This window comes from Embiotoca jacksoni, unplaced genomic scaffold (genome assembly GCF_022577435.1).
Source record: "Embiotoca jacksoni isolate LCO1_2020_lvr unplaced genomic scaffold, fEmbJac1.0.p SCAF_42, whole genome shotgun sequence".
Lineage (NCBI taxonomy): Eukaryota > Metazoa > Chordata > Actinopteri > Embiotocidae > Embiotoca > Embiotoca jacksoni.
In genome coordinates this window covers 795001-805000 of record NW_027185395.1, presented here as the reverse complement: position 1 = coordinate 805000, position 10000 = coordinate 795001, and the positions used below count along the sequence as shown (strand labels likewise).

At 47.9% G+C, this 10000-nt stretch overlaps 1 protein-coding gene across 1 annotated transcript in view; it reads right to left on the bottom strand.

Annotated features, from left to right (window-relative positions):
* The window catches only part of crata (carnitine O-acetyltransferase a), a 15818-nt gene that overhangs the window by 274 nt on the left and 5544 nt on the right, over positions 1–10000 (bottom strand). The window contains exons 5-14 of the mRNA XM_069168890.1: positions 9995–10000; positions 8777–8951; positions 7391–7569; positions 6824–6924; positions 6546–6665; positions 6328–6450; positions 3038–3173; positions 2798–2860; positions 1712–1849; positions 1–1568 (exon numbers count right to left, since the gene is read on the bottom strand). The exon at positions 1–1568 is cut by the window's left edge and continues 274 nt beyond it; the exon at positions 9995–10000 is cut by the window's right edge and continues 160 nt beyond it. Of these exons, the coding sequence (XP_069024991.1) occupies positions 1353–1568; positions 1712–1849; positions 2798–2860; positions 3038–3173; positions 6328–6450; positions 6546–6665; positions 6824–6924; positions 7391–7569; positions 8777–8951; positions 9995–10000 (1257 nt within the window). The 3' untranslated portion in view covers positions 1–1352. The remainder of the gene's footprint in view (positions 1569–1711; positions 1850–2797; positions 2861–3037; positions 3174–6327; positions 6451–6545; positions 6666–6823; positions 6925–7390; positions 7570–8776; positions 8952–9994) is intronic.

The following is a 10000-nucleotide window of genomic DNA, read 5'->3' as shown; positions in this document are numbered from 1 at the left end:
GTTTTAATAATGAATTTTAAGCTGATTAAAATTTTAAACGTTGCAGTAATATTACAACATTTTGAACGCGGTAAATATAAACTGATTTATTTATTTGAGGGATTCGATTCAGATTTTGGGGACAGAGACACCGTGACAGAGAACAGTGCAAAACTCAAGAAATAAAATGATCGCACATTAATGAATAAATCCAAAGACCTCGGAATAACACTGCACACCGAATGGAGCAACCCATGTGTACAGACTAATGAAGGTGTTAAGTTTTGAGCCTTCTAATACCGACCTTCAGGGAAAAAACGAAAACAACTGAAAGGATTCATCACGTAGAAGATCAGACAACAACGCTGGAATCTTTGTACTCAGCAACTGAAAACGGATTATTATTAATCAGTGTCAGAAAAAGTAAGAATGCTCCAACATACGTCCATCGTCCTCATCATAAGAGTCCAATCAAGAGCTCTCTGAAAAGTCCAAATTTAAGCTCAAAATTCTCGAATTCCTGAAATATAGTATATAACAATAATAATACAAACAATGTACTCGTGTCAGAATAAACCTAATTGGCAAAATCACTTTGTGTCTTTAGTTTTAAAGTATAACATTATGTTTGCAGTATTTTTACATTAATATAGGCAGTGGATTGATGTGTATCTGTACTGTTATTACGATCCTCTTTCATGATATTGTCTTGCTTTTACAAATTAGAGTGAAATCGATCAAAGTGAAGCAACATGTAACCTGAAGCAGCGAGTCGTGTTTAAGGCACACGGTTAGAAACCAGGCTGAGAATTCACACATAAGACTTCGTATCACAAATCTATTTTGGCTTCAGCTAACCATTCATTTCATTAGCGAATAGTTGTCCAATAACTTTTATACAAACTGTTCATCACACAATTATAAAAAAAAATGTCTCAAAAATATTTTGTCTCATCAATGATGCAAAAATCCAAAAAATATTCACATTTTCGAACCCTTGAATTTTCGCTTTGAAAAGTGATGTAAACAAAAGGTTGATTTGACTGATCGGGCCTCGAAGCAACTGATGGTTGACTTCGATATTAAAATATGCATCCGCATCATTAATGACATCATTTCTTATGGAAAACGTTGTCATGTAGACAAGCGTTTGATTTGGCTGACGATGTTTCAGAGCTACGATCTGAAACAGAAACGTCTGAATGTGGTTATTAAGTTCAGAGAAACGGCACCTGTCAGTCATCACACAGCATCTATCACAGCATCATTCAAAGAGCACACATGGTGAGAAACTGGTTAAACTGATCCTGAGCCGGGACGTCCGAACGCCACTCAGCAGCTTCCGCTTCCCGTACGCGAGTTTGTCTTCAGAGTTACAGTTTGGCTCTCGGGGTTTGTTCCAGCAGCGTCCTCATGTCCAGCAGGGCGTCCTCCACCGCCGCAGACAGGCGCGCCGCGTTCGTTTCTTTGCAGGAGTTGAAAGACGACACGGCGAAGTTGATGTGTTCGTTCATGGGGTTGTAGCACACGCCGTACCCGTTGGGCACGACCGGGCCGAAGCACATGACGCAGTCGGTCTTGGACGGAACCTGGAAAAGAAATGAGAAAGTAGAAGTTTAGGCAGCGACCAGGTTTGGTTATAGTGACGTACTGTCCATCTATTATCATCGATTACAGGGAATTACTGCTGTTCTGTGTCAGAGGAACATAGTTCTGTGCTGCTCGGTGATACCTGGCTGGTCGACAGCTGGTAGTGTAAAGCTTTAGCGTATGCGGGGTCTTTGAAGATCTCGGGCACGGAGAGTTTTTCCTCAACGGCCTGCATCTTCAGGCCCAGCAGATGTCTGTCGATGGCCTGGCCGCTGATCGCCTGTGAAGGAGACAACCGATATACCTGCAGTTATACAACCAGCGGCTCCGAATGGGAACGAATCACCTTTCAGCACCGCAATGACACAAAGCATGAGGCCAGAAGACCACCGGAGCGGGTTCAGGACACGTTTCTGGCCGTCCTGGAGCCCAAAGTCTGCAGAGACCTGAATGTGTCCCAGATGCTTCCCGGCCGATCTCATGGAGCCCGAGTGGATCGGCCGGAGGAAGAACGGAATAACGTGCTCAAATGCTGGTGGACGAAACCTGCAGAGGATTACCGAAGACTCGAAGCTCTGATTGTTGCTAAAAGAGCTCCGAAAAAGTTCTGAATACTTTAAAAAAAAAAAAATTTAAATTAGATATTTTAGATGTGGATTTTAAAAAAAACATCTTTCTACTTTTTCGTTATTGAGTTCTGCCCGATGGGAAAACATGACAATTTTATCAACTTAACATGAGATTTTTGTATATTTGCTGCAGCAGTGCCAGAATAAACTACTGTGTAAGTTCATGGTAAAGAAGGAACATGTCATTCAGTGCAGTGGTTCTCAAACATACATGTAAAACCATGTAGCAGAAAGTCAGGTGATATTTGGACACCTGTTGGGATCTCTGCTCAGTAGGAACCGTTCTTTCCTCTCGTTTCTCGGCCTCTCTGTCATGCGACCTTCCTTCAGACACCTGCTGGTGAGTCTTCAGCTACAATACTTCCTCTGAACATCCATCGCTCTATAACTGCTCAATGTGGCAGCTACCAAAACTGGCTGCAGCTGCTTGGTGAGGCATGATACCGTGGCAAAAACCAATGCCCACACTCTGACTTTCAAAATAAAAGCCCTTAACCCCGTGGGAATGAAATGAGATGAGATTCATTAGACACACAAACACTGTGGTTGGTTGGGATGTCTCCTCTTGAACTCTGCTGTCCTGGGCTGTGAACACTCACCATGTTGGTGTAGGCCCGGTGGGCTTTCACAGCTTTCTCCATGAGATCCACCTTCTCTGTGTTCTGTGCACAACAGAAAGAACACATCAATGTTTGTTTTTAACAAAATGAGGTCGATCTGAAAAGTTGACTTGAAACTGCACGTGTAACGTTAAAAGTCCTGAACATGAGAATCATCGTGTGCGGCGTCACTTTGTGTTCGGGCCGACTGATGAAGCCCAGAACCGCTCGGGTTCAGACCTTCTTGTTCGGGTCATCGAAGGCTTTGACGAAGGAAGCTGAGGCACTCGAAGCGGATCGGATCGTATCCGTACGACCCAGTCGGTACATACGCAGGGAGGCGCTTTCATAGGTGGAACAGCAGCGCTGGTACGTCCTGCCGAGAGCAGAGGAGAGACGCTGTGAACAAGCTGACATCAAACATTAAGATCTCCATGGAAACAACGACATCTACCGACGAGCACATATGACTTCTGAGAGTAACGGCCGGGAACAAACGTTCCCTTTTGTTGCAGCACTCCTCACTCAGGACATCACGACCCGAACCTTCACGCCAAGGACACGGGCCCTGCCTGGTGTGTGCGTGGCATGTGCGCGGCGTGTGCGCGGCATGTGCTTGGCGTGTGCGTGGCATGTGCTTGGCGTGTGCTTGGCATGGGCGTGGTGTGTGCGTGGTGTGTGCTTGGTGTGTGTGTGGCATGTGCTTGGCGTGTGTGTGTGGCATGTGCTTGGCATGTGCTTGGCGTGTGCTTGGCATGGGTGTGGTGTGTGCGTGGCATGTGTGTGGCGTGTGCGTGGCATTGGCGTGGTGTGTGCTTGGTGTGTCTGTGGCATGTGCATGGTGTTTCCGTGGCATGTGCTAAGCGTGTGCGTGACATGTGCGTGGTGTGTGCGTGGCATGGGCGTGGTGTATGCGTGGCATGTGTGTGGCATGGGCGTGACATGTGCTTGGTGTGTGCATGGCATGTGCTTGGCGTGTGTGTGGCATGGGCGTGACATGTGCTTGGTGTGTGCCATGTGCTTGGCGTGTGTGTGGCATGTGCTTGGTGTGTGTGTGGCATGGGTGTGGTGTGTGCGTGGCGTGTGCGTGGCATGTGCGTGGCGTGTGCGTGGCATGGGCGTGGTGTGTGTGTGTGGTGTGTGCTTGGTGTGTGTGTGTGGCATGTGCTTGGTGTGTGCGTGGCATGTGCTTAGCGTGTGCGTGACATGTGCGTGGTGCGTGCGTGGCATGTGTGTGGAATGGGCGTGACATGTGTTTGGTGTGTGCGTGGCATGTGCTTGGCATGGGTGTGGTGTGGGTGTGGCGTGTGCGTGGCATGTGCTTGGCGTGTGCGTGGCGTGTGCTTGGTGTGTGCGTGGCATGTGCTTGGTGTGTGCGTGGCATGTGCTTGGCGTGTGCGTGGCATGTGCTTGGCATGTGCTTAGTGTGTGCGTGGCATGTGCTTGGTGTGTGCATGGCATGTGCTTGGCATGAGTGTGGTGTGTGCGTGGCGTGTGCGTGGCATGTGTTTTGCGTGTGCTTGGCATGGGTGTGGTGTGTGCGTGGCATGGGCGTGTTGTGTGCGTGGTGTGTGCTTGGTGTGTGTGTCTGTGGCATGTGCTTGGCGTGTGCGTGGCATGTGCATGGTGTTTGCGTGGCATGTGCTTGGCACGTGCTTGGCGTGTGCGTGGCATGTGCTTGGCATGGGCGTGGTGTGTGTATGGCGTGTGCTTGGTGTGTGCATGGCGTGTGCTTGGTGTGTGTGCTTGGCGTGTGCGTGGCATGTGCGTGGTGTGTGTGCGTGGCATGGTGTGTGCGTGGCATGTGCTTGGTGTGTGCGTGGCATGTGCTTCGCGTGTGCGTGGCATGGTGTGTCCGTGGCATGTGCTTGGCGTGTGCGTGGCATGGGTGTGGTGTGTGCGTGGCATGTGCTTGGCGTGTGCGTGGCATGGTGTGTGGCATGTGCTTGGTGTGTGCTTGGCATGTGCTTGGTGTGTGCTTGGCATGGGCGTGGTGTGTGCATGGCGTGTGCTTGGTGTGTGCTTGGCGTGTGTGTGGCATGGCATGTGTGTGGTGTGTGCGTGGCATGTGTTTGGCATGGGCGTGACATGTGCTTGGCATGTGCGTGGTGTGTGCGTGGTGTGTGCGTGGCATGGGCGTGACGTGTTTGGTGTATGCATGGCATGGTGTGTGCGTGGCATGTGCTTGGCGTGTGCGTGGCATGTGCGTGGCATGTGCTTGGCGTGTGCGTGGCATGGTGTGTGCTTGGCATGTGCTTGGCGTGTGCATAGCATGTGCTTGGCGTGTGCGTGTCATGGGTGTGGCATGCCCTTGGCGTGTGTGGGGCGTGTGCAGATATAGTAGACAGAGAATAACAGAGTCTTTCCCCTGGTAAATTACTGCTTCATCATAGTAAGAGCCTCCATTAGGTTTCTGCTATGATCAACGTGACCACAGATCTTTTCTCGGTACATTTTTGCCGGGAATCTCACACATCTCCTCGTTTCTCTGTATGATGAAAGGCTTCGTGACTCGAACGTTAACCTGTTCACCACTTCAGGGTGGAAACCATCGCTGTGTTCCAGGTGACGAACTTCCCTCACTACACTAACACATAGTGCTCCTCCATTTCAGGACTCTGTAGAGCAGGAGGTTAGTGATCTGCACTGACAGGAAATGACCTCATCATGTGACCACATCACCCTCCAAAATATCTTTAATTATTTTACCCAGAAATCAGTGTGTTTTTGTGTCCTGTTTAACACTCAGTAAACACACTGATTCTTCTGTCCAGCAGCAGCAGTGGAAAAGAAACATGTTGTGTTCAGGAACAGCTGCAGCTTCCTCACACTGACTTAGATCATTGTTTATGTCGGTGACTCCGCCCCTTCCTCTACGGAGCCAACATGGCGACCGTTTAGGGTGGAAAGTGTCCAGAGTTTCACGTGAGGTCATCATCATGGTCCTGGTAGTGTTCTGATGTTTCTGTACTTCACAGTGTGAACACACTGATGTATGTTTTATTACACAAGTAGAACATCTGGAACACTAGTACAACATCTGGAATACTAATCGAACATCTGGAACACTAGTACAACATCTGGAACACTAGTCGAACATCTGGAACACTAGTACAACATCTGGAACACTAGTACAACATCTGGAATACTAATCGAACATCTGGAACACTAGTATAACATCTGGAACACTAGTCGAACATCTGGAACACTAGTACAACATCTGGAACACTAGTCGAACATCTGGAACACTAGTACAACATCTGGAACACCAGTCGAACATCTGGAACACTAGTACAACATCTGGAACACTAGTCAAACATCTGGAACACTAGTACAACATCTGGAACACTAGTCGAACATCTGGAACACTAGTACAACATCTGGAACACTAGTACAACATCTGGAACACAGCACATGTCTCCACCTTAAACTGTAATGATTTATGTAATGGGACTTGTTTTTGTCCCCAAAAGGAGGGAAAGAAGGAAAGAAGTGGATACAGTCTGTCTCCACATAACCTTTGACCTCACCTGTAGTAGGCTAGCTGCAGTGCGATCTGTATGAAGGCATCAGGACTCATCTTGTGGGCTTTTGGGACGTTTTTTCCAAAGTGGCCAAATACAATAACTCTGACGTCCAAGTCTCGGGCCAATCTGTGGTGAAAGGATGTCAGGATGGTGAGACACGGTCACTCGGCCTCGTGGCTTTCAGGATGAATATGTTTACGTGTGGTAAAAGCTGCCGTCACGTGTTCATGTTGTTCTCGGCCTCCTCGATGTCCTTCTTCATCTCAGCGCTGATGTTGAAGTGGAGTTTCTGAGGCGTCTGCAAAGGCACCGAGGGAGACGTCGGCATGTCAGTCTTCCTCCTGATTCCACACACGAGAACAAAGACATGATGTGACCAGAGTAGTAAAGACCCGACATCATCATCATCATCATCATCACAACACGTGGTTTCCTGTCTGTGGTAAAGCAGCCCACGCTGTGACCCATTGGGAGCCTGAATCATCTGCTGCCTACTTACGAGTATTCGACTACGTGGTCGATCAGGGCGACGATGGGCGGGCCCTCGGCGGGGGCGTGCTCGTAGATCGCACCGCATATCCCATCTTCTCCAACAATAAACTGAAAGAGAACATGAGAAATATTCAGGAAGCAACACAGAAAAAAAACATTTGCATTGAATTCCTGGTCCACACACAAAGTAGTGGAGCTCAATGTCCTAAAACACCCGAAACAATCACGCTGCTTGGTAGTGGAAGGTGAGTCCCATCAGGAGGTACCCGACCACTTCCTGTTATTGCAGATGGATGTATTGGGACAGACACATTTTGGTTCCCTCCACTACCTTAACCCAAAGCTTGCTTTTTCCAACCTGTATTTTGAAACTGATTTCTTTTTTTTCTTTTTTTTTAAATAAGGCCGACATACTGACAGACGCCCAGTTTACCTGGTCATACAGGTAAATAAGTAGATACAAGTTCAAATGGAAAGAAAGATGGCGGAGCAGGAGTCTGAGCCGGTGCAGGAACATGAGTAAATGTGTTGGAAGCATCGTCTGCAGTATGTTGGAGTTTATGACGCAGGTCACCTGCAGCGTCTTGTCGAACCAGCGGTTGGCGCTGTTCCACCGGCTGCCTCCTCCGTGCAACATCTGGACGGCCGCACAGCTGCGGTACGTCTCGTCCGACGCTGGAGGCGTCGCTCCGTCCAGACACAACGTGAAAATGCTCCTCTGGATGGCCAACACCGATTCTTTGTTGGTCTTATCTGGAAGCATAAAATACACATCAAGCAACATATGGAATAACAGTTTAATCCAGATGAAGACACTTTGTTTTGCTTCTATTTATAGTTGCCTTCATAATTTATTGGGATGAATTGCAATTCCTTCCATTTGTGTTTTATCAGTTTGAACTCTACAAATTCAATTCTACCAAAGTTCTTGTGTTTCGTATTATTTATTTCATCTCACTGTTGCACTTCATGGAAATCAGCCATCAACCACTTCTCCTGAAACAAGCCAAAGTGTTTGGTGTAAAAAAAACCTGTGTTTTACTTGACGCAGTTTAAAAGCTTCTTTCATGTACACCTCTTCACTCCTGAACCCTGCTCACCTCTTCACTCCTGAACCCTGCTCACCTCTTCACTCCTGAACCCTGCTCACCTCTTCACTCCTGAACCCTGCTCACCTCGTCACTCCTGAACCCTGCTCACCTCTTCACTCCTGAACCCTGCTCACCTCTTCACTCCTGAACCCTGCTCACCTCTTCACTCCTGAACCCTGCTCACCTCGTCACTCCTGAACCCTGCTCACCTCGTCACTCCTGAACCCTGCTCACCTCTTCACTCCTGAACCCTGCTCACCTCGTCACTCCTGAACCCTGCTCACCTCTTCACTCCTGAACCCTGCTCACCTCGTCACTCCTGAACCCTGCTCACCTCGTCACTCCTGAACCCTGCTCACCTCTTCACTCCTGAACCCTGCTCACCTCGTCACTCCTGAACCCTGCTCACCTCGTCACTCCTGAACCCTGCTCACCTCTTCACTCCTGAACCCTGCTCACCTCTTCACTCCTGAACCCTGCTCACCTCGTCACTCCTGAACCCTGCTCACCTCGTCACTCCTGACACCCTCAGGGAGGGGTCACATATCTGACCCCTCCCACACGGGGAGTCCCATGTTCCCATCAGGAGCTGCAGCTGGTCTGAACCATGACCGAGGGTCATGTGGGTCATGTTACGCTACATGTTGGTGATGGAGTGTTTCTATGCCGGTTTAATAGGAGCGTGATTTTGATTTTGATTATGATTATGATTTATTATTATGATTTTGACAGTGCTGAAGATATTACTTTTGGGATCTAGAGATAGTTTAATATTAAGATATTATTAAGATAGTTTAACTCCAGCTTCCGGTGACAGTCAGCAACGGTTCCAGCATTCTTTCCGTGGTGTCAGCGGTCTGTGAACTCACCCTGGATGAGGTTGAGGTAGGCCTGGCCCCAGGAGTCTCGGTGCTGGGTGGTGAGGATGCCAACAGGCTCCTCGCTGGTCTCCGGTGAAGCGCTGCAGATCCTCTCCAGCTGAACACACAGCTGGTCTGAGGTCAGTGGAGTCCCATCACTGCTGTACACATCCAGCACAAAGAACTGTTCTCAAGCAGAAGAAACACATCGAAGACGAAGTCAGGTTCGGTTATCCAGATACAAGAACAGCTCTAAAATGAGAAGCTGATTAATGCCGACTCTGCTGCTGTTGCCTGGTTACGGCGCTACGTCAGTTTTCAGACTATTCATGTTGCTTCCTGAATGCAGCGCTGCAGAGACGTGTCAGATGTTGGTGAACAACACCCTTCACATCTCGGTGTTCCAGTTACATCTCTTGATCAACACCTGTCGTTTCTGATTTGTTTTTAGCTGTCGTATTGTCATGTGAATCAAAAATGTGGAAAGAGGGAGGCTTACTTTCAGAGGACTCATATTACAGCTGCTGCGAATACAATTTTGTTTCTTAAATCAAACTTGTGCAGATGTTCATATTTAGTATTTTCTATTAAACATCAGGATACTGTTGGAAGCTGAACTGACATGAGGAAGAGTAGAGCTGGCTACCAGATACTGATGCCTTGACTTTGATATTTTGATACCAGTTTTATCAAATCCTTTTTAAGAAAATAAAGAATAACTTTACACATTTCAGTCCAAATTTTGACATTTTAGGAAGTTTAGAGCTGGAAACTGTAACGGGGATTTCTTTTAAAGCTACTTTTAACACATCCCCCTGAACATGTCACGTGAATATCTACCATTTGTGAACATTGTTAATGAAGATCTTCAACATAGAACTGAAGCCATTCAGATGGTGCCATGACAGCATGAAAGTTCGGTTCCCTGCCTCCTGGATCCCAACGCCTGGAGAAAAACTAAAACTCAGATCATCTGACAATCATGAAACTAAAGTCTGACAACCTGGATTGTGAGACGAAGCACCTTCTTGTCATTATCCTGCTCAATCTAGACCAATGAAAGCAGCGACCGTGTTCTGACCACCCAGACCTCTCTGATCTTGTTGATAACCAGCTGATGAAACAGATCACGCTGGACCTCCAACATCCTCTGAAGCCATCTGAAGCCGCTGTGGTGTCCTGAAGAAGAGCAGAACAGCTTCAACACAACACGTTAAACCTCCTCACCTGGAA